General features: G+C 48.7%; 8 protein-coding genes across 9 annotated transcripts; 5 read left to right on the forward strand and 3 right to left on the reverse strand.

The window, feature by feature from the left end:
* Nucleotides 1-465: 465 nt before the first annotated feature.
* ONS95_002659 (uncharacterized protein) lies at nt 466-729 on the forward strand (the record flags this gene model as incomplete). Its single annotated transcript, XM_058495927.1, has 1 exon — nt 466-729. One exon carries the CDS (start codon nt 466-468, stop codon nt 727-729), a length of 264 nt encoding a protein of 87 aa, XP_058354656.1.
* A 214-nt stretch (nt 730-943) lies between these two features.
* Nucleotides 944-1,580, forward strand: ONS95_002660 (uncharacterized protein; the record flags this gene model as incomplete). Its single annotated transcript, XM_058495928.1, has 3 exons — nt 944-950; nt 1,018-1,232; nt 1,308-1,580. The coding sequence occupies 3 exons, from the start codon at nt 944-946 to the stop codon at nt 1,578-1,580; spliced, it is 495 nt and encodes a 164-aa protein (XP_058354657.1).
* Nucleotides 1,581-2,026: 446 nt separating this feature from the next.
* On the forward strand, nt 2,027-2,374 carry ONS95_002661 (uncharacterized protein; the record flags this gene model as incomplete). The annotated part of the gene is made up of 1 exon (XM_058495929.1): nt 2,027-2,374. One exon carries the CDS (start codon nt 2,027-2,029, stop codon nt 2,372-2,374), a length of 348 nt encoding a protein of 115 aa, XP_058354658.1.
* Nucleotides 2,375-2,958: 584 nt separating this feature from the next.
* ONS95_002662 (uncharacterized protein) lies at nt 2,959-3,979 on the reverse strand (the record flags this gene model as incomplete). Its single annotated transcript, XM_058495930.1, has 5 exons — nt 2,959-3,161; nt 3,228-3,360; nt 3,385-3,499; nt 3,561-3,801; nt 3,853-3,979. The coding sequence occupies 5 exons, from the start codon at nt 3,977-3,979 to the stop codon at nt 2,959-2,961; spliced, it is 819 nt and encodes a 272-aa protein (XP_058354659.1).
* A 1,885-nt stretch (nt 3,980-5,864) lies between these two features.
* Nucleotides 5,865-8,098, reverse strand: ONS95_002663 (uncharacterized protein). Of its 2 annotated transcripts, XM_058495931.1 has the most exons (4): nt 7,518-8,098; nt 7,408-7,455; nt 7,056-7,349; nt 5,865-7,004 (listed from the first exon to the last, which is right to left on the reverse strand). In XM_058495931.1, exons 1-4 carry the CDS (start codon nt 7,659-7,661, stop codon nt 6,243-6,245), a joined length of 1,248 nt encoding a protein of 415 aa, XP_058354660.1. In that variant the 5' UTR covers nt 7,662-8,098; the 3' UTR covers nt 5,865-6,242. The 2 variants fall into 2 exon arrangements, with proteins under 2 accessions (XP_058354660.1, XP_058354661.1); XM_058495932.1 differs by having other exon boundaries at nt 7,056-7,455; nt 7,518-7,935.
* A 2,283-nt stretch (nt 8,099-10,381) lies between these two features.
* On the forward strand, nt 10,382-11,453 carry ONS95_002664 (uncharacterized protein; the record flags this gene model as incomplete). Its single annotated transcript, XM_058495933.1, has 3 exons — nt 10,382-10,728; nt 10,822-11,183; nt 11,248-11,453. 3 exons carry the CDS (start codon nt 10,382-10,384, stop codon nt 11,451-11,453), a joined length of 915 nt encoding a protein of 304 aa, XP_058354662.1.
* Nucleotides 11,454-11,570: 117 nt separating this feature from the next.
* On the forward strand, nt 11,571-12,106 carry ONS95_002665 (uncharacterized protein; the record flags this gene model as incomplete). The annotated part of the gene is made up of 3 exons (XM_058495934.1): nt 11,571-11,573; nt 11,627-11,861; nt 11,919-12,106. 3 exons carry the CDS (start codon nt 11,571-11,573, stop codon nt 12,104-12,106), a joined length of 426 nt encoding a protein of 141 aa, XP_058354663.1.
* A 1,168-nt stretch (nt 12,107-13,274) lies between these two features.
* Nucleotides 13,275-18,221, reverse strand: ONS95_002666 (uncharacterized protein). Its single transcript, XM_058495935.1, has 5 exons — nt 16,290-18,221; nt 15,350-16,244; nt 15,293-15,300; nt 14,923-15,115; nt 13,275-14,874 (listed from the first exon to the last, which is right to left on the reverse strand). Exons 1-5 carry the CDS (start codon nt 16,665-16,667, stop codon nt 13,730-13,732), a joined length of 2,619 nt encoding a protein of 872 aa, XP_058354664.1. The 5' UTR covers nt 16,668-18,221; the 3' UTR covers nt 13,275-13,729.
* Nucleotides 18,222-22,058: the final 3,837 nt, after the last annotated feature.

Raw genomic sequence — 22,058 nt, forward strand, 5'->3', positions numbered from 1 at the left:
GGATGAAGGATTTCCCGAAGCTTGTTTTTGCAATCTTGCATATCCCAAATATGCAAACTATCTTGTTCGCTTAGGCAAAAAGACAGTCGAATGCTGGGAATATCTGGGTGACCAATCTGTGTAGCATACATACTCGCGCCACGAAATGGTGACAATGCAATGTGGCTAGTTTTTGAGCGATGGAGACCGATCACTTCTCGGGACCGAGAAAGAATCATCGGTTGCAAACAATTTAAGTGAATGTCTTCGTCTACGAGTAAATGGGTGAGGAGGATCTCTCGTTTGTTGTGAAGCATTTCGGGACTGAGATTGGAGACTCAAACAACTTGTTTATAATGCTTTGAATCTGGCAGAAACAGTCTCTCATCAGGCTCAGCTGTTTATACACTGTGGTTTTTCTGTTCCAGCACTTTAAATTTCCTTCTCCTAGCATTTCATCTGCCTTTCTTTTTTTTTATCAAAAAGATGCGTCAATCTTTGCGGGCATCTGCCACAGCCGCTCTTGTAGCAGGAGCCAGTGCTTCGAACTCAATTCTTGCAACCCTTTGCACAGTTTCGAACCTTCAAGCGGCTCTTCCTACCAATGGAACTTTGAGAGGCATCGATCTTATCCCATCTTCTGTCACAGCGAATGCAATCTACAATGGCACTCTTTCTATGGGTATGGGCTCGACAGCCGACAGCACTGCTTACGACTATTGTAACATCACTGTCAGCTATTTTCATTAGGAAAGAGTGGTACCATTGTTCTTGGGTACACGTTACCTAGTCCCGACACTTTTGCAAACCGCTTCTATGTCAGTGGTGGTGGTGGATATGCGCTGAGTACTACTTCGCAGGAGGCTTAGCATACGGTGCTGCTACTGGTGCTACAAATGCAGGTTACGATGGAAATTAAGATGCCAATGCTTTAGCAGGCAATGAGTCACTCATTTATGACAACATGCACAGTAAGTCTCAGGTCCCATCCTATTTTCAAAGTCATTCAAAAAGGCATCATGCTTAGTAACTCGGCAGTGTTTGGATACAAGGCTTTGGGGGAGATGACCATTATTGGCAAAGCCCTCACTCGATCATTATACGGTATTGCTTCTGACACCAAGGTCTACACCTACTACGAGGGATGTTCTGATGGTGGAAGAGAGGGATGGAGTCAAGTTCAACGCTGGGGTGAGGAGTACGATGGTGTCATTGTAGGAGCTCCTGCTTTTCGCTATGCTCAGCAGCAAATTGTAAGTCGTCTCTCACTGTCTGCCGTGTCCAGGATTTTCAAGAGTGGACCACGATACTGATACAGAGGGGCACAGAACCATTTGACTTCAAACGTTATTGAGCAGACACTTGGTTACTACCCACCACCGTGCGAGATGAGCAAGATTGTCAACCTCACAATCACAGCTTGTGATGCTCTGATGGAAGAGCCGACGGTGTTGTGTCACGCACGGATCTCTGCAAACTCAACTTCAATCTCAACTCTACTATCAGCGAGCCCTACTACTGTGCAGCATCTAGCTCCAGCTCTCTTGGATTTGCTTTCGGCCAACGTAAGAGGCAAGCCGATAACTCCACCACATCAATAATCACCCCAGCCCAGAACGGTACCGTCACTGCTGAAGGTGTTGCTGTTGCTCAACAGGTTCTGGAAGGTCTCTTCGACTCTGAGGGCAAGCAAGCGTACTTGCCTTGGCAATTCGCCTCTTCGTTCGAAGATGCTAGTACGACTTAAAACTCGACTACCGACTCATTCGAGTTGGATATCAAGTCCACTGGAGGAGAGTTTGTTACCAAGTTGGTCCAACTAGTCGACATTGACAATTTATCCTCCCTCGATAATGTAATGTATGACACCCTCATCGAATGGATGAACATAGCCATGATCCGATGCGCCAACACCCTCCAAACCATCTTTCCTGGCCTGACTTCTTTCCAATCCTCGGGAGGAAAGATCATCCACTACCAGGGTGAGAACGATGACAGCGTCCCAGCCGCATCATCAATCCATTAATACGACTCTGTCCGCACCATCATGAACCCCGGCCTGAGCTACAATGAGAGTGTCGAATCTCTGAACGACTGGTACCGTCTCTTCCTCGTCCCAGGAGCAGCTCACTGCTCGACCAACACACTACAGCCAGGTCCTTACCCTCAAGTCAACATGGCTACCATGATCGACTGGGGCGAGAACGGCGTGGAGCCAACTACCCTCAATGCGACTGTTACCTCTGGCTCTTATACTGGCGAGATGCAGAATCTGTGCTCATGGCCTCTTCTTCCATATTGGTCTGGTAATAATTCCATGGAATGTCAGTATGATCAGGCTTCTATCGACAGCTGGACTTACACATTAGATGCGTTCAAGCGTCCAGTTTATTAGATGTGCTTTGATGAGTCGGCGACGGCCACCTGTTTGTGAGGTCACAATGTCATGGCAACATGGATTACTGATTCAATAATATTGATCGCTCAGAAAGGAATTCTCCATAGAACCATATGCACTAACGTGAACTTCGCTCTCCTGCCACCGGAGATACCATCATTGAACTTAGTCGGGGTCTTAGCTGTAACACTTCTCTGTAACATCGCGACTAAAACCCGAGAAGGGAAGAAATGTAGATCCAACATACAAGTGTCCCCCAGAAGTCAAGTTTAACGGAGCAATAGTTTGGGGAGAACTTGTATTGCAGTAGGTAGGTACCAGGGTCAACAATACCCCTCATCTTAAGCGAGCGTGGCAGAATTTACCCCTCGCTTGACAACAAACCATACTCCATACTCAAAATGCTACACAAATTTCGCACATGAAAGCAAATCTAATCATGTACTCATCAATAATACACACGTTCACAACAATCCTTATCGCCAAGTCACCTGTCCTTCAATATCACCAGCCCAGCTGTGCGTACTGTGTCCAGTTGCCACAAGGCCTACATGACACTGAATCGTGCTGACTGTATTCAATCACAAAGTCAATCCAGACCCAATGTGAAGATCGCGAATCTTGAGTGCTTCACGACGGCTATGAGTAGCCTTGGTAGTATTTTCAGAAGGAGTGATGAGGTTTGCAGCATCAGCGATCAACTTCGAAATAGCCATGACCTGGTCAAGCGTAATCGGCGAGGCTTGCTTGACGAAGCCAAGCTCGGTTGGAAGACGTTCATTCTCTATTGGAAAGGATGATTAGCAAAACCCCTGTCTATGTAAATGGCAGGTATACTTGATCAACTTACCGAAGAAAGAGACGATCTGCGCGCGGTCACATGTACCTGCTGCGATATCTCCGAAGATCAAAATAGGAGCAGCGATTTCACCAAGTGAGAAGTTCTCAACTGTGGAGGTGAACCTGTACTCGGGGTTCGTAGACTTAGATACTACCTAGCGGAAAACTTTCCCCATGGCGATCTGGTTGGCATCTAGAGTTTTCTTGGTCCAGAAGGCTGTCGTGGTGTCGAAGACTGTTTGGTTGAAGACGTGGTTGTTGCCAAAGAATGCATCTGAACGACTGCGCATCGTGTTAGCACTATATTCCTCAGACATATGGGTATGACTGAGATAATTCTTACCCAATACTGGCATCGTGCTCCAAGACATTATGGACATTCAGCTGATCGAGTGTGAAGAATGTAGCGTTCGGCTCAGGGTTGATGAAGATCGCCTGCTCCCACATGATGTTTGCAACTACAGGGTCGAAGTTGAGAGCAGTCGTCAAGCCGCGAACGACATTATCCCTTGTCAGATTATCTCCATTTCGGGGAATGAAGCCGTGGTTTGCGAGAGTGTTCATCATAGGGCAAGGTCCGCGGACTGTGAAGGTCAGTTATACAGGCCTGGAGTTGGAACTGGCAAAGTACTCACAGTCATTAGGGCCTCCAGGAATCCAATCTCCCTCTGTAGGAGTCTCTGTAGGATACTGTCTCTCATAATGAGGCATTGCGGAGACCATACTGTATGCCAAGCCAGTGGAAAGGAGAGTGAGCTTCATGTTGGACGTCGTGGGCTTGAGAACAGGTAGATAGTTCAATTGTTTATTAGTGTCAGTTACCTCTGAATGATCAGATGGCGAAGAACTGGAAGTGTTGGCGGATCCAGTGTACTTATATACCCTGACAATCATCCCCTTTGTGCTCCATATTCTTGCCATCTTCCTGAGTGCTATAATCAGCGGGTGTAATAACTGCAGACCTGCGCTGCTCGTACCCTATCACTGCATCATCCGAGTCATCTGGTTGAGTATCTCGTAATTCTGGTGTAGTCCAGAGGGGTATTTTAGCTTTCACTCAATCATATCATGACTCTTCACAAGGAGTGCCTGCACAACATCACCAGGATCCACATTTGATCTCCCGGAGCATTTCTTCTCGCGGGATACACATCTACCGTTCCGGCACTCAATAACATAAGCATAGCCAATGAAGAAAGAGGTGATTACCTCTTTCCCCTTTTCTGATTTCATTTTCCAGCATCTCGAAACATTGCATAGCCACTAGGTGGTGAAACGGGGATGCCTAGTGGCGCGAGTCCGAATGCTACGAGTACGAAGGAGGAAGCGAGTCCGATGCCAAACGAGCCCCAGTAACATCAACGACGTCTGATGATCAGAGAAATGTAGTTGTCAAGGTGGTCGGCTTGTAAAGTTAATCACTGAATCAGAATAAAGTCAACGGTCCAAAAGACAATGTCAAGCAGGGCCAAGCCACGATCGGACATAAGCTTAAAAGTGCAAGGAGTTTATGGTGATGCCACACGGTCTTGAATAAAATTAAGCAACAGACCACCCGTGAAGAGAGAAGCCGTTGTTACGATTTCTGTTTCTCACGAAAGGGAATACTGTACCTTGTAGCTGTCCCTACGATGAAGTCGAACTGCCGCCTCCTGATTTTGGACCAAAATACCGATGATGAGCCAACGGACAAGTTACGAAGAGCGAGGGCCAGGCTTCAAAGATGATGATCCATGTTCAATCCAGCGTATAGCCAAAGAAATAGCTCTGATGAAGTGTTGATGACGTTGACCTGGTCTTGGCCAAGCCAGGTTCTGCGATGTTGATAAGTCGTTGGCTGGTCTCAGTCCGTACATATCCCCCGTATCTCTGACGTTCAGGTTTGGAATGTGCCGGGGGCTTTGACTGCAGCCATAGGAACATGCTTAACTAGTCCGAGATTGCACAAGACGGATTACAGAAAATCGGTCTTCAACGAATAAATTTCATGAATTGAGTAGGAGAAGGCAAATATACGTCCAAAGTCATGTTGAGCTAACGAGGATAGAGGACATCAAGCAAACGGAAAAAGAAACCTGCCATAGGATGACGGTTACAGATACAAAGGCAGGGGTAAACGACATCTTGGATCAGACGGATTTAAACTCGGCCACATTTGTACTTGCATATCAATGCTTGTAAACAAGGACATGGTTCTACCGTCCCGAGAAGCAGACGGACACCGTGCCGCCTCGAGGTATGAATGAGCGAAAATGCTTGGCTTGACTCAATCACAGAACGCGAAATCCCCTTGGCTCAGCTTTCGCCCCGAACAAGTCATGGGCAATAATCTTGTTTCTGGATAGAACAGGGTCCCAAATGCTACGAGACAAATGACCGAACTAATAAGCAAGCAAGGAGATTGGTTCACAAAAAGCAGAGCCAGGTGAAGAATGGGCCTGCTCGACTTCACTCTCGAATATTTCAGACTTCGACGAGTGCTGCTTTTTGCACCAAATAGATATCTCGGCTACGATGACCTCGCGAAGCGATCGACAGGGCAGGCATGTACCTACCTAGGTAAACAAAGGCAAGCGAAGCGAGCAGCGTCCTCCTATTCCCCAGCAATTCTTCGAGGACTACTAGCCTTTCCAATATATCCGAAGCACCCAACAACAAAGCAGTACCAGGAGAAGCAGCCAAGATAGACTTGAAGTTCCAAGCATTACATTAAGACGATCGATAGATCGGTTATTTATTGAAATTCCCCGATCGCCTCTCCCAACTAAGCTCTTTCATGGTACCAATCTATATATGCCCTTTCCCCATTCTCCCCAAATCCTTTAGGAAGTCCAACCAAAGTAAAGAGGACATAGCATAAAAGGTATTTACCAACTCCAAAGTCGCGCATAGCCCCAAAAAAAGCAACCCGACCGGCTTTTTCTTTCTTCCCCGCTCCAACTCGAACAAGAACCTCAAATCATGACCATCCACAATAAAATATACCACAAAGAGAAACACCTTTCATGATCAAATTTACTCAAATTTAAAGCATCATCACCGCCCCTCCAAGCGCAGCCATCAACCCCGCCTTCCCCACACCCACCATCCCCGTCTCCCTCGCCATCGCAACCCCCAACGCAGAACTACTACTCGTCGTAAACGGATTGCCGCTCCCCGCTGTCGTCGTAGCTCTCGCAGTCGCCGTCTCGCTCCCGCTCCCGCTCCCACTCGTGCTGCTCACCGGACAAGACTCCGTACACGGAATCGCAGTCGTGAACGGCAGATTCGTGACCGAGCTCGCTGACGCGAACGCAGGAACTTGAGTAGGGAGGTCAGGGTTCGGCATTGCGCCGGGACCTTCAGGGTTGAGCACGTTGTCGAGTACGTGGAGGACGCCGTTGGCGAGGAGGATGTCGGGGTTGAGCAGTTGGGAGCTGTCGACGAAGACGTTGTTGCCGGAGTGGCGGATGGTGATGTTACCGCCTTGCTTAGTGGTCCATGTTGTGCCGTTTTTGAGGGAGGTGGAGAATGTGACTTGGTTGGGGAGGACGTGGAAGTTCATGACTGAGCTGAGGTCTTCCACTGACATGGAAGAGATGGCTGAGCCGAGCGCTTGGAAAGCTGCGTTATTGGGCGCAAAGAGAGTGTAGTTTGGTGTGTCTGTGAAGTTTTTGATTTGCTCGCTGGCGTACAGAGCACCTTGATAGGATGTAAGGTTGAAAGCCGTAGTTGTCATTGTTAAGTTTGTGGGTGGTATGAGGAGGGAGTCGATCACTTGGACGACGCCGCCAGAGAAGGGGAGGTCCTGCTTGAGTTAGCCATGTCCTTTCATTTCTTGACCTGTGTTGGGACATACGGCTTGTGTGAGCGTAGCTCTGCTTCCCTGTCCACTGACAAATACCACCACATCTCCAGCCTGCTTTACATTCTCCACGTATTGACCTCCTGTAACATTACTCCACTTCGCATCGCTGAGCAGCGTGGGTAGGAAAACAGGTGTGCCCGGGACCAATTGAGCTGCCATCTTCTGCCCTTGTAGGATATGGTAACTGAGAACATTGACGATCGTATCCTGGTCGTTATTCTGGAAAGCAGAATTGAGTTGGGTGTATGGGATCTTGTCGAAAGCATCGTTGTTCGGCGCGAGGATCTGCAAACTGTTACTGTCCTGGTTCTGTTACAATTGACTTTTGAAGATGGGAACTTGCCGTGACACCGGATTGGGAGGGTAGTTTGAGCAGAATATCTGGATATTTCTACATCTCACTTAGCATTTACTCTCTTAAGTCCTCCAACGTTCTGCTACTCAGGAACATACTTTTATTAACGAGTAGAAAGTCGTCAAATTCTTCTGATCTGCCAGCAGTGATCCCAAATCCTGCAAGCTCCCAGTCTGCGCTTCAACTCCAGCAAACAACCCCACAGCCGCCACGGCCAAAGCTCTCCACGATTGAGTCCTCATACTTTCGGCTTTTCAATCCTTCTCTGCCTCCAATTGTCGAGAAAACCGGCGAAATGGATCGGTGGGAAACGAGCGACTGGTCGAGATATCTCGGGTTAGAGCGAGTGTACTGAAGGTGTACCAATGTATGTAGCGACAGACTTCAGTCAAGAAAGCAGGTACAAAACGCAGTAGAAACAATTGAAAGACACACAGCAGAAATTGCCTTCTGACGAAACGAAAGTTCCCGAACGGCGCACTGCGAGACAAGAGACGTGGTTGGGGTGTTTTCGTACCAAGATCCATTGCCGCGCTATCAGTCCGGCCCATATTATTTTCGGGGGTTCTGCCCAGACTTGGCACAGGGAGGGGACGGAGCGCTTGCTCAGCATCAAGACCCCTGGAAATGCGCTACACGAGAGATCTACAGGCTCACTGCCGCTGTGGATACATGATGGGTATGCCTAAACACCCTGTAATAATACAGTACTGTAGCACCACAGCGGAACCGCTGATAGCCATTCCGCACTCTGGGTTCAGGCCTTGGTTTGCGCTGGTGGGCTTTGGGCTTGGAGACTGGAGTCCGGAGGGAGGGGCGGGCCATGATAACGATCAGCAGCCAACGACGAGCCAGTGAACGGGCCATCGAACTGCAACGCCCAAAAGGAATACGAACTGGTCCTATTTTGCTCTGGTCGTCTTGCATGAATGGGTATCATTGGATGGTACTGTAGTGCTCTTTGAAATTGGTATGAAAGGAAGGCGTTGAGATAGCTGCATTTTGCTCTGTTGGCATAGATGATGATGAGGATCATCATTTTGGAGATTTCAGTTCGGGTTCTTCTCTTGTCCGTGCTTTATTTACTTTCTGATTTCATTTCTTCATGATAAGGGAGGTTCTCGCTTCATATTCATATTCTGTGTCAACGATGAAGCCGTCCTAACTAGGATTTGTCGTCCTACTTACTCCTCCATCAAACTACTTTTGAAGTAGCCCAACAAACTCCACAACCGCGTCTAAACATCCACCAAAGAGACTCCAAAGAAATAAGCTCAACTCTACTCCACTTAGTCTTGAACCATCTAAATCGCATCGCACCAGTATGCTATTTCCAGTTCATCGATGCACCAAAACTAGAAACCACACCGTTCGTTACCTGTAAAATAACGGCCTTGTACACACCTGAACGATGCTACGTAGCACGGAATCCTCACATTTAGATCTGTGGCCAGAATCCACCCAATTCTGTGCTAAAGTGCTTGACGTCGGGGAAGTGTGCTCGACTAAAGAAGACAGCCTTGTTTCTAGCTTCTACATTGTAGGATTTTGCAGACGATCTCCTCGACTGTAAAGAAGGATTTCGTCACTGGAAACCTCCTACGTACCCACAATGCGCTCACTGCTTAGGAAGGTCACAGCCCATCAACACCACGTCTTGGCATCCATGGTCCCTTATGGATCTCACGATGTTCACATTTTCACACTTTCAATCACACTACCCACCGTACCACTGTTCTAGAATCTTTCAATTTTCCATAATGCAGTCATACCTGCATCATCGCACTATCTTCATCCTCAGCCTGAAGTCATACCTCCATACCCTCAATCAATCTTCTGCCTCTGTGGCGAAACCCCCACTTCATTCCTCTTGCCTGCCATCAAATTCGCTGGCAGCATTCTTCCTTCTGTAGAACCTCACAATCCATCCTTATCGGTCCGGCCCATCTACAATCTACCTATCTCTTCATGATTTTACTTGCATCACATTACCACAGCATGACGCTATCGATTCTACCACATAACGTGCAAGAAAATGCCACCATTCCCAGCTCACCGGTGCTCTCCTCCCACACTCTCCCCCAATCAATCACTCAATCAATCAGCCCTCAAAGCCGTCAGTTTTCTTCTCGAATCTAGATGCCTTCCTTCCTTGTCTTCTGTATGACAGCATACCGTATGCGAACGTCTCACATACCAACACGCAGCTATTTTCCATCTAGCCCTCCAATCCAATGCAATAAATCAATAGACACGCAAATCTACCGTGTTATCCGTCTCATCTTCCATACCCCCCTTCCAGCCACTTCAATTCTCTTATCCATCCTTATCAACAAATGAAGCTATTCCCACCTCGCGTAAACGTGCATGTTTCGACTGCCTAGGTAAATTTATCAATCTGCTTCGTATTAGCTGCATCGTGCATCACTGCAGCACTGCACACTGCCCACTGCACAATCTATGCATGCACGTAGCACAGCTGAGGCACATAGAACCAACACATCCTCGTCTCGTCACAACACCTAGCTCCTCAACACTTCACTGGCTCGATCGCTTCCACGCTCTTATCCTCGTATACATTTTTTTTTCTTTGGTGTTTTTCAGCCGAGGATGTTTGCAGTGAGTGATTGTCGCACACCGAGAATCGAGGTGCAGCGCATGCGTGAGTCAAACTCCACTACCTAGACATGTGAGGCACATCCAGCACGAAACACCTCACCCGTACAGCGAGTATCCATTCCAGCTACCTAACTACCGAGGGAAGGACATTCTCAAGCAGGAAGTAAAACAAAATCAATGATTAATCTTGAATACCCTAATCATCTATTCCTTCCTAATCAATCACCACAAGGAAGAATGGCGTCCAGGCTGCATAGCAAGTACGCCAAGGCTCGTTGGATAAACCTATTCGCCTCATGACGGCCTTGTGAAACCACAATTATTGCATCTATTGGGACGAACTATGGTCTGCCTTCGAGCATTCAACACTACAGTCCCTTCTTACATTCTAAAGCTGGCCACTAATCGTACTGCTTCTCAATCCCTTCGCGCCACGTATGTCCACGCGCCTGCCAACCTACCGTCCATTTTCGGCGGTCGAGGTCGCCGGCGCCTCGGGACGCAGTCGTCTCCTCTGCCCGAATTGCTCCCGATCGGTCTTCCCGTTAATGAAGAGAACGTCCCCGGCTACAGGCCCGAATTCTTCTACCCTGCGAATCCTGGCGACGTGTTGAACTTCAGGTACGAACTGAAAGCTAAGATCGGCTGGGGCTCATCGTCAACTGTCTGGCTTGCACGTGACATCCGGAGGTGAGTTGACATTCTCTCCTTCCTGTCCCTTTGCTTCTGGATCCGTTCATATTCAGAGCGATATTTTATCGTGCTCTAACATGCTATTTCTAGAGGAGGTTGGTTAGAACCAAACAAGTATGTTGTCATCAAAATTTGCGCTTGCAATTCGGCGAAGGAAGAGGATATAAGACATGAGTTGGATATGTCCATCCATATCTCTGCCAACTCCAAACACCGTGGACGTGCCATCATTGCCACAGCCATCGAGAGCTTCGGCCTCGATTCACCTACGGGATCTACACATCTCTCTCTAGTTTTCGAGCCGATGCGAGAACCACTCTGGTTACTCAGGAGACGACTCGCTGGCGAGGACAGGGTTACTCGTCCATCATTGCCTTTGCTCAAGACCTATCTCCAAATCCTGCTAGAAGGCCTGGATTACTTACATTCAGAACGCCACGTCATTCACACAGGTATTTCATTATCAGCACTCAAAGCTTTCCCTCTGTGGATCTCGTACTAAGTTGCTTCGTTTAGATCTAAAATTGGACAATATCCTGGTGACATTCGAGGATCAGTCGACTATTGAAGCCTTTGTCCAAGGACAGGCCATGCATCCTATGGCCCGGAAGCGGATTGGTAATCAGACAGTGTACCGATGCCATAACGACTTTGGGCACATCAACGGCGACGACGCTTTGAAGAAGATGTATCCAAAGATCACAGACTTTGGTCTTGCATAGCGGGGTGATCGGCCTGGACCGCTTGTCCACCCGATACAACCTAACGATTGTCACTCCCCAGAAGTTTTGCTGGGTACTGGATGGTCGTATAGCGCTGATATATGGAATTTCGGTGTTATGGTGAGCACTCCTCGGTTTCCAACCTAACTTTGCTTATTTTGTATCTATTGTAGGTTTGGGATCTTCTCCAGGGGCAGAGTTTATTCCAGCAAGTAAACCCGCACTCTTACTCTGCAGTACAACACCTAGCAGATATGATCGCACTACTCGGCCCCGTACCAGCTGTACTAATCCAGCGCGAGAGAGATATGCGGCACTGGCGATGGAGTCCTGAAGCGCTAAACCCTGAAGGTAGATTGTGCAACAATGCTGCAGAATTTTATGGTGGTCCTTTTTTTGATGATAATGGTGCGTCGAATTGAGATATTGTCTCCTGTCTTAACTGCTACTAATCTCGACATTTAGGTACATTTGTACGTCAAGATTTGATACCTTGTACGCGGAGTTGGAGGAGCGAGATGCCCGCGTGTATCCCGGAGGAGGAAGCGGATCGTTTCTTCAAGTTCATGAAGAGGATGCTTTGCTGGCTCCCGGAGGATCGGGCGACGGCCAGGGAGTTAAAGAACGATCCGTGGTTCGACCGTATCATGTGAATATCAAAGTATTAAGAGGCTATTTCTGCCATGGTCCTGCTGCTACTGGAAGGGCAGTAGTTTTCAAAAGCCGCACACATCTCGTCTCCAATACGAGTTGTGTTATATTCATAGATGTCCACTAACAAGTGATAACAATATACAGTATGTTCAGCACATAAACTATTCGCTGACTTGTCCACCGTGGAGAGGCTGCTGTTGTGAAGTGCCCTGCTCCGCTGCTGTTCTTGTCACGTGGACTTCTACTTTAAGGACTTACCTAAGATACCTACCTACCCTGCTACCTATCTCAAGTTAGCATAGCAAAAGCGGCCCTTAATACAGGAGGCCTCTTCTCCTCTGTATTTCCTTGTCTTTCCCCTCTCCATACCCTACTCATAGGTACTCACCGCACATCACAACCATACCCCCCACCTTCCCCTTACCCCATACCTTCCCTCACAGCACACACACACACACCATCTAACCGTCTCACTTCACATCTCCCCCAATCCATCCCCCAATCCATCCCCCATCCCCCAATCCATCCCCCATCCCCCATTCCCCATCCCCCATCCCCCATCCCCGAGCCTCCCTCCCTCCCTCCCTCCTCCCTCGAGTCACACTTCACAAACAGATCCTCACCCCCTCCCCCTCCTCACCCCACCCATCTCAAATCAGACAGACTATCGAACTCAAAAAAACGCGGGCGCGGGCGGCGATCAGGGGAAAAGCAAACAAAGGGACGGACACTCTGAAGGAAAGGAAAAAGGAAAAATGGCAAATGTCTCAGTCTCAGTCTCGCTGACGGAGCTGAATTACTTCTATCGATTAGATAGCCTTCCTGCCTCGCCTGCCTACCTTATCGCTTACTTCCTCGCTTGCTATCTGAATGCTTGGTCGAGATCTCAATTCAATTCAATTCAATTCAATTCAATTCAGGACGAGATAGTGGTTGGTGTCTCTTCGAAGGAGAAGAGAGGAGAGGAGGGGATAGTTTGCATCATGTTGAAATATCAAAAGTCCAGTCCAGTCCAGTCCATTCCCAAACGGTCGGTCAGTGATCGAATAATCTGGACCCTAATCCTAATCTCCTACATCCAGTAAAGGAAGCCCAGTCTGTGATACCCGTTTAAACACGAAACTCAATTCATAAATTCACTAGCGATCTGCTTAAACGATAGTTGCGTATGCAAAGATGCTTTGTATTTTTCTTCTTTCTTTCTTTCATTTGCATTAACAATTAAATGTAGCTTAGGCCATCAAAGGAACGAACAAACGAACGATCATCATCAACCAGCCATCCAGCCAATTATCTCTCCCATCTTGTCTGTCTCCCTTCTGAACCCTCATATACCTAGCCCCATATCATCCAATCCATACCTAGGTATTCCACCCATCCATCCACCCATCCCATGCCACTCCCATACATACAACACTACCAATAGTGAAAAAGGGTGGGAAAACCCATTTGGTGCCCTCATATACAACCCAAACCAGGGAATGCCATTCTATAAACGTTTCATTTACTCCGCTTCTGAAAAAAAAAAAAAGTGCATCGACAAAAGCAACTATGTGTTCGCATCTCTTCCAACCAATCTACATGCCACCTTAACGCCCACTGCAAAGAACAAAAGGAAATATCTACCATGAGAACGTCATGAGCGCAGGGTTGAGCGCCAGAGGTAGTAGTAGATGAGATGCAGTAATAGTGGCCATTGGTAGAATGGCAACGAAATCGGTAATCATCCAGTCATATGGGACGAATGATTTGCCGACAGCGAGGACGATCATACCCGCAATGCCGAGAATAGAGAAGGCCATTGAGAACTTGAACTTCTTCAAGACCTTTGGAACTTCGATGAAGAAGTTGGAGAACTCGGCTTCCTTTGCGGTGGCACCCCATGTCATGTCGATCTCGAACATGTGTGCGAGGAGTGCTTGTGAAACGTGGAGGGACAGACCACCCAAGAAGATGGCGAGCATGATAGTCCACTTGAAGTTCTCGAAAAGAGCAAACAGGAGACTGCGTTCGCCAATACGGTAACGCATGACTGCAAGAGCAATGTTCCCGAGGCCGTTGAAGACGATGATGATAGAGAACCAAACTTTCCAGGAGTCGACGTAGTATTTGTCCAGGTAACCGTTGAACCATCCGATTGCGAAGTAGTTGACAGTTGTCATGATCCAAGCGGCTCCGATAGCGTAGTAGGTTCCGATGTAAGAGATGATGGTGATCTTGGAGGTGAATCGGATGTTGGAGAACAAGAAAGTGCGGAACAGAGGGGTAAATGGACCCTTGTAGATCCACTTGCGGATAGGGTGGAACAGAAGCTCGTTGCAACCATAGGCATATTTCTCCCAACGAGCCAATTCATCGTAAACGGTCAAAGACACGCCCTCCTTGAATCCCTCACCAGCCCAAGCAGCTAACCGAATAGTGTAGCCGTTGCACTGAAGACGCAGAGACATATCGAAATCTTCAGACACGTGAGATTCAGACCAGAACTTTTCATATCCGTCCTCGTCTTCGTAAGAAACCTGTTGGATAGCTGACCAGCGGAGAATAGCGTTGTGGCCGACGAATGGAGCGACATCACCGTTGGCAACGGTGTATCGAATAGCAGTGTAAATGAGGTTGGTGAAGAAAGTGATACCGTTCTCGAAGTAGGTGTTGACAACTTGCATGACACCGGATGAAAATTGCATGATTCCGACTTCAGGGGATTGTTCCATTTCAGAGCAAGCATCCAAGAGACAGTCTTGAGGGACTCGGGTATCGGAGTCAACTATATATTGTTAACTTTGCCAAATCTGGGGAAATTCGAACAACGTACTCAGCAAGATATAATCTCCAACACGGATATTTCCATCGGCCCAGGCACGTCCATTGTCCTCAAGAGCCTCCTTCAAGCATCGTTCGTAGGCTTGAGCCTCATCAGCTTGGGTCCAGTCGACAGGTCGTTGAATTAAGGCGAGCTTCTCCTCAACCATGCACGAAATATGCAGGCCAAAGTTCATGTTCGAAGCCTAAATTGGTAAAGATCGTCAGTATTCAGCTCAAACTTTTAAGAATGGTGGAGGGTGATGGCTCAAGGCCATAGGGTGAATCAGATCTGAGGCTGAGGAATGTGGGACCACTGGGCCAAACCACATTTTGTGGATCACCAGACTAAGCTGGCCATTTAATTGGGGGAAATCGCTTACTTTCTTGACTGTGTAATTGTCAGCTGAGTAACATCAAAGATAAGAGGGTGAACGTACATTTTCCTCGTCTGGTGAAGTTGTCTCCATGCTTTGGTCTGGCAGTCCATCCGATGCTGTGATCCGCATAAAATTCGATTCTGGCGCGACGTTCCTCCTCATCAATAATTTGAAGACCATCATCGTTGATGAACATGTTGGCAGATCCACCTTGAAGTTCGTAAGTGGAGATGGCTTGCTTGATGGACTTGACGGTTGGCGCAATGACAGAGCTCAAGCCCTCCTTGTATACTGGGCACTGGATGGTGATGTGGGGAAGGGTAGCGGACTGAATCCGAGGAGGAGCACGAGCGGAGTAGAACTTGGAGTTGATGGTCATCTGTCGGACGGGACCGAACAGCTGAGCCAAACATCCCATGATGACCTGGGAGAAGAAGAGAGTGAAGAAGACCTGCACAGGTGTCAAGGCGAGAAGGGCAAGGCGAATGTAGCTGCCGTCAACTTCGACTTCGATGGCAAGTTGCCTGGCACCGGCTCCCAAGAACGTAATGACCAAGATCAAGGTCAGGGCGACCAAGACGGTGTTTTGCAAGTGCAGTGGACGCTTCTCTGGGACAATCTCGCCGCTTTCCTCATCAATCTCATAGATGGCGATGTTGGGATCCTTCTTTTCTCCATCGTCGCCTTCCGAGGGGCCATTCTTCCAGACAAGCTCCATCAATTCCGACTCGATCGATTTCGCACGTTGAACGAGATGCAACGCATCGTCATCCCAAACTACTAGAAGGGCTTCTGATGCAACGAAGGCAGCGAACTGATGCTTTCTCGCCCGGGGAAGATCCTCAATCGTAGGAAGAATTTGGATGCGGAGACCATTAAGTAAAGGGACGTCAACCGCATCTGGGGACCATTGCAGGAAAGTTTTGATGACTCTCGAGTTGACAGTCATTGCACACTGCTTTGGTTAGCGATCGTTTCGGGATTCGGGGAACTTCCTCACTTGGACATTAAGAGCAGCACAAGAAGATGCAAAAGCAGAGTTGCCCAATTGTGGCGGGCACGCCATGTAAGTGTTCTTGGACTTCCTGAGCAGAACACCTTCGATCTCTCCACTGCCATCGCTGACCCAGAGATGTGAACATTGCTGTTGGTAGAGGTAGTTTACCATGACCTCATGCTTGATATCATCGAGGAAAGTCGAACTCTGTGTTGATCGATTCGATATCGAGTTTCTCGACGAGCCAAACCTCGATTGAGGCGGTTGGAGCTCCATATTAAAGCTGTTATGAGGTGATGGCGAGGACGCCGGCTTCTCTGTCATGATCACAGCTGCTGGAGGGGCAGGCTGTTTCGCCTTGAAGTAACTTCCCAAACCCATGGGAACGGTGTTGTTCTTGCTTCTTGATTAGGATTTTGGTCGGCGAGACAGCAAGATGTCTCGTTGGATCCTAGAAATCCCTCGACGATTTCAAGCGCGGACACGATACTGTTGAGCGAGTGACTGTGGGTGAGGATATATATATATAAAATATATATCAGAGGCAACTCATATATGCAAGAGTTGCTCGGTCGGCGGGCCTGAGCGTGTTTCCAATCAGTCAAGGACTCGATTTATGAGATCGAAGAGTTCCTTACGAATGATCAGTTGGAGGATGTATCTACCTCGACAACAAGATCAAGTCGGTCGATGGGCGAGCGAATGTCGTTGACGGCGGACACCTGAGCGAATTGAACGATTGTTGGACAACGAGTGTGAAAGATGTGCGGCGCCCCAGGGTGTATATTGTGCGAGCTAGACGGAGATCGAGGGAAGTAGGTGAGGCAAGCAGGGTGGAGAGGATGAGGGTGTCTGGCCTGCTATCAGACCGATGAGGGCAAGCGCGTGGATAGAACCTGGCGAAAGTTGGGTTGACTTTCCGGCTCCTAGTCAGCCAAGCTGGGACCTTTGCAAGGGTGGAATGAGTGGTCCTCGAGCGCGGATGGTGAGACTATTCGCACAGGCGCAAGGCCGGAGCCAGGAGAGTGAGGGAGGGGGGTTGGTTTGCCCTGACCCTTCACGGAAAGCTGGCTCGAAGGAGGCGTTTGATAGTGTCGAAGGGGAGACACTAGCCACACGGCAAAAATATGTGTCCTGAACAGGATAAGGGAGAGACAAGAGAGCCGTGGTATTACTCGTATGGGCCTGGTAAGGGGTGGAGGGCGAGGGTATTTGGAAAGACACCAGCCGATAAGAGGGCAGTCTGGATCATCTGCGTGGATGAGACTCGAGATTGCGAGTGGATCAACGAACAGTGCACTTGGGAATCGGTAAGTAGCGGTACTCGTAGCGGTCGTGCCGGATTCTCTGGCCCACAGCGACTGCACTTGCAGTAGCGGAGAAAAATGTTGATATCGCAGACCGCGTTGGTGTTCCTTGGTTCGGGTTGGTAGAGTGCAGTGCAGCGCAGTACGTGTTGGCTCTGCAGGAAGTGAAGAAAATGTACGAAAGAAAGAAAGAAAGAAAGAAAGAGACAACGAGCTTGGAATAGGCCAGGATTCCCAGATAAGTACGGCGTGATGATCAATACGGCCGGTGTGATTGTCTGTGTCTGCCAACAGACAATCAGTGGCCTGGAGGGAAGCTATTGTGGTGCTCGTGTACCAATTCCAACTGCAAGCGTTGCACAGCACAGGCGGAGTGAAGAAAGTCAGAAGTGACGGAAAGCGCGCTGCTGAACACACAATCCAGTCCCCAACCATCAACGACCAGGCGCTGAAGTCATCCACTGTCCTGACAGACTCTACCGCACAGAGTCAAGAGTCTGAAATGCCCGCGAGCCATAGGTTGAAGCCGTCCATGATGCCCTCTTGAGTGTGATTCGGGTCTATTAATTTACCACTGCACTGCACTGCAGATTACCAGACTCTGACTCTCGTGTTCGTGGCTTGGCGGTCAGGGGAAGGTGCGTGCCGTGTGTCTTAGATTAGCGCGCTCTATCGCTGCACTGCCGTCGAAATAGGCAGCTGTGATTAACCCCCCTGTCGCCTAGCCGAGACATTGAAAAAAGCTGGGAGAGTCGTGGTCTAGCCTGGAATGACCCAGCTGTCTTGAAGACCTTCTCTTTCTCTGACCCCTAAGATACTGGGCACACCTGGTGACAATAATAACCAGCCAAGCGCGAAAAGATCAGATTGTGAGGAAATTGTGAAAGCAGCGTCTCGGAGCTTTCACAGCCCTTCTCACCCAGGGTCCCCTGAAGACAACGAATCTGCACCTGTGTTGGCCAACAATCAGCTTCTATCAGTATCGCTGATAGCGCTCCTATCCAGCCTCAGCTATCAGTGTCCCCGCCTGTCGATCAACAATAGTTTATTTCAGGGTATTAGCGCCTTCACCACAGGAGGCTCTGAAGTGCACAGCGTGTACGAATGATATCATTCCCCGATACGCCTCTCCTCTTTTCGAGCTGGCGTGAAATTTTTGACTTGAATCCAACACTCATCGGATCCAAACATCAGCAAAACCCAACCGTGTAGCTGTCAAGAATCTTGGCTGCCCCGATCATTGACCAAATAATGTCGATGGCGGCATGATGGAGAGGGGTAGAAACGAAACAGCGGCAAAGACCGCACAGTTCTGGAACCCCCATACTACTGAACCAGAAACCGGATCCGTCGCTCGTCCTTCAGGGTGCCATTGTCGAAGTGGGGGCTTGGAATAGGGCATCTCATGTGGAAATGAGTTGGTGGGTGACCTGTGCTCAATTTCACTTCCCGATCAGGCCGCATTGTCGGCAGTGAACGATTGTCTACGATGCCGAGTATGCAATGCTGTACTCGTAAGCATAAGCATAAGGCACCTTCGGAGAAACCTCCTCCTTGTTATTATTATTCAGTGCATTATTATTACTTGACCAGAAATCCAATACGAAGCACAAGATTGGAAACCAGGAGCTGCCCTGGGAGGAGGATGCCGCGGCCCACAAGGCTTACGGCTACTGTAGCAGCAAAGTATAAAGTCACGTAGCGAAGGGTTCGGACGAACCTTAAGGTAACCAACCCAGCCGGAAGTCCCCAAGTCTCCAGCCACGTGCGGATCTGAAATTACCTTACCAGCCAAGAATGAAAGACCCGCCAGGCTCGAAACAAACGACATCATCGACTTTGACCCCAGCTCTACCTCTACGTATCCCAACAGTAAGGTAGGTAATTCTCCATAACATAAGTTAACATTTGCAAAGTTCAACTCTTGGAACTTGAACGGGCCGAGATAGAGGGCAGGCAAGATCGGCTAGACCTTGGCCTTTTCTTGTATTGCATCGCACCCGCGTATTTTTCTCGCTTCCCCTGTCGATCTTCTCTTCGTTTGTCGATCTCCGTGCCATAAATAAATACAACGCGGGACGGCAATCGGATTATCGGAAGAACGTTATAGCGGGGAACGGCATGATTCCTCCAATCACTGTCTTGCTGTTTGCCTTTACTCATTTCAGCGTGCGCCCAATATACGAAGTTTAGACTCCCTGTAAACCATAACGTGCAGCCTCTCGGACACAAGTCTACCTACACAATTACACAATTACAACTGGCTGTTCTCCCGTATGACGAGGCCGATAAAAAAAAAATCCAGGAGCATGAGTGCAGGCGCAATCAAGCATTACGCCGCCACGGCTCGGTCTCGCTCGTTCGTTTCGGCTTCCATGTCCCACGAGCTTCGAGCCTCTGTTACATTGAGAACCAAAAGAGGAACGAAACCGCCTCTCTGACTCCCAAAAAGTATTTTAGCACGAACTTCATGGGTCCGGGCTACAGACTCACTTGAAAAATTCTTCCTGACTTCAGCTCCCCACTTCAGTGAGGCTCATCGAGTCTCGATGGGCTTTTCACACTGTTTTCTTGTCGTTCCGAGATTACATGAAGTTTGGTCTCTCGACCAAGCACTAGAAAGCGCGTCAAGGCAAAATCTAGCGCGCCATCAGCTGCCAAAAGTTTGGCAGCTTGGCTTAGAGGCTGAAGCCGGCGGCGAAAGTCGACTCCAGGGCTCAAACCAGACCAAACTGGAACATAGTGGTGGAGATGTTCACCAATTCTTAGTGCAGAATTACGTCTCAATTCCAATGTCCTGTGCCTCAAGTGCACTACAACCGCACGGACACTTATCAAGATTATCGAAATCACAGGCCTGTGGACCAAAACAGCAGAGCATGACAGAGGCACGAGGATACGGTAGTCTGTAAGCACCCAGAGCCTGAGAGCCTCAACATCAAACCATTCGTTTCGCGGAGACCATACTAGAAACAAGCTGCCCTCCAGAGCCTCTGCTTCAATGTTCATGTCACGTAATCCAGAGTGCCACTGTCACTCTTCTTCAGCAATTCGAAATATCTACAAGGTTACATCCAACATCATAGCCACACAAAACGTCCGAGTTCCAACGCAATGCGATGCTGGAAAGACCCGACCACCCATATCACACGGAATATGACAACAGTCTCCATCTTGGCGAGTCGCAATTCCAACTCATTGGGACCCTACTCCGATCCAAGCGTCTCTGGGGCGATCCAAATGTCTAGGGGGATGCCCTACCAGGGTCAAGATATCGAAACAAAAAACCGCTGCAGAAAGCGGAAAGAAAAGCTGACATAAGAGCCGGATCAAACGCCGTGAATTTTGGCGAAATCCACAGCTACGTAGTGAAATTTTCAGCAGAAACCCACTCTGAGAATTCCAGAGAGTCGGTACCGTAGTGCTGTCTCGGTGTATCCGACCTCTTGGCTTGAAGTTGAGACATTATTACCAGCAAAAGCACATCGGGCCGTACTCCATCTCTTCAGTGGACTGCCCAGTGGAGACTAACCAGAACCAGGGAAAGGTGATTAATTGGTTTCTTCCAGAAGACTCAGAGTGTCATCGACCCATATGGTGTATGCTCCACTGTTAGTCCAATGGGGAAACGGAGTAAAAACATCTCGTCCACGTGTCATACCCCAAAAACTTAGTTGAGCCACAAGAAAATTATGGAACAAAAATCAAGGAAAAGAAGGCTGGACCCTGAAGAAAACAATTGGACCCTTACCAACAAAGACCCGACATTATCCAAACACCCATCACACACACACCAGATGCGGTTGAGTGGCACACCACATCTTTCCAACACCAAAAAACCAGCCCTTATCTCTTATCCGCCACCATGCAAGCAGGCTCCACCACCACACCGAGCACCATCACCAATTTCCTTCTGCACCCAACGTCACTTTGGCGCCTCTATTTCCAGCCCGACTACAGTCTGCAACCTGCAATGCAGACATCCCTCCCATACATATGTACACACAACCTGCTGTCGTAGTCGGAGCAACCTATCAAACACCAAAGAAAAGAAAAAGTAAACCCTTCGCTTCCAACTTTCCTGCAGCAACACCCCCACCGCTCACAACAAATCGGAAAGCGACGTCCCCTGGGTGGCGAAACTCGGAAACCCTGCCTTGACCCTTGACTTCAGTTCAAGCTTTGACTGCTGACAGTTGGTGAGCCATGCACTGCTTACGACAAGGGCCTTATCTCGACCCTTGTCTGTCTGTCCTGTTCTTCCTCGTTTATACTATTCACGTGAAGCGAGAGCGAGCTCAAGATCGAAGCAGTGGTACCTAGGCGATGCGATGCCATGCCATGCCATGCGGTGCAGTGTTGTGCAACACCATCCACCGCACATTGAGATACCGGCATGAGACCCATTTCTCAATACTTCCAAGTTCCAGGTAGGCAGAACAAAAATTCTCCTCCCTCCCTACAT

Source organism: Cadophora gregata, assembly GCF_030347475.1.
Source record: "Cadophora gregata isolate MNR1 chromosome Unknown scaffold_11, whole genome shotgun sequence".
Taxonomy (NCBI): Eukaryota; Fungi; Ascomycota; class Leotiomycetes; order Helotiales; family Ploettnerulaceae; genus Cadophora; species Cadophora gregata.

Coding starts and splice junctions, on each gene's coding strand:
- ONS95_002663 (XM_058495931.1), bottom strand. CDS start 7,661: ATGAGGACTCAATCGTGGAGAGCTTTGGCCGTGGCGGCTGTGGGGTTG. Junction 7,350..7,407: donor CCTCCCAATCCGGTGTCACG/GCAAGTTCCCAT, acceptor AACAGTTTGCAG/ATCCTCGCGCCGAACAACGA. Junction 7,005..7,055: donor GAGCTACGCTCACACAAGCC/GTATGTCCCAAC, acceptor TAACTCAAGCAG/GACCTCCCCTTCTCTGGCGG.
- ONS95_002666 (XM_058495935.1), bottom strand. CDS start 16,667: ATGGGTTTGGGAAGTTACTTCAAGGCGAAACAGCCTGCCCCTCCAGCA. Junction 16,245..16,289: donor GTGCTGCTCTTAATGTCCAA/GTGAGGAAGTTC, acceptor TAACCAAAGCAG/TGTGCAATGACTGTCAACTC. Junction 14,875..14,922: donor TGGAGATTATATCTTGCTGA/GTACGTTGTTCG, acceptor AACAATATATAG/TTGACTCCGATACCCGAGTC.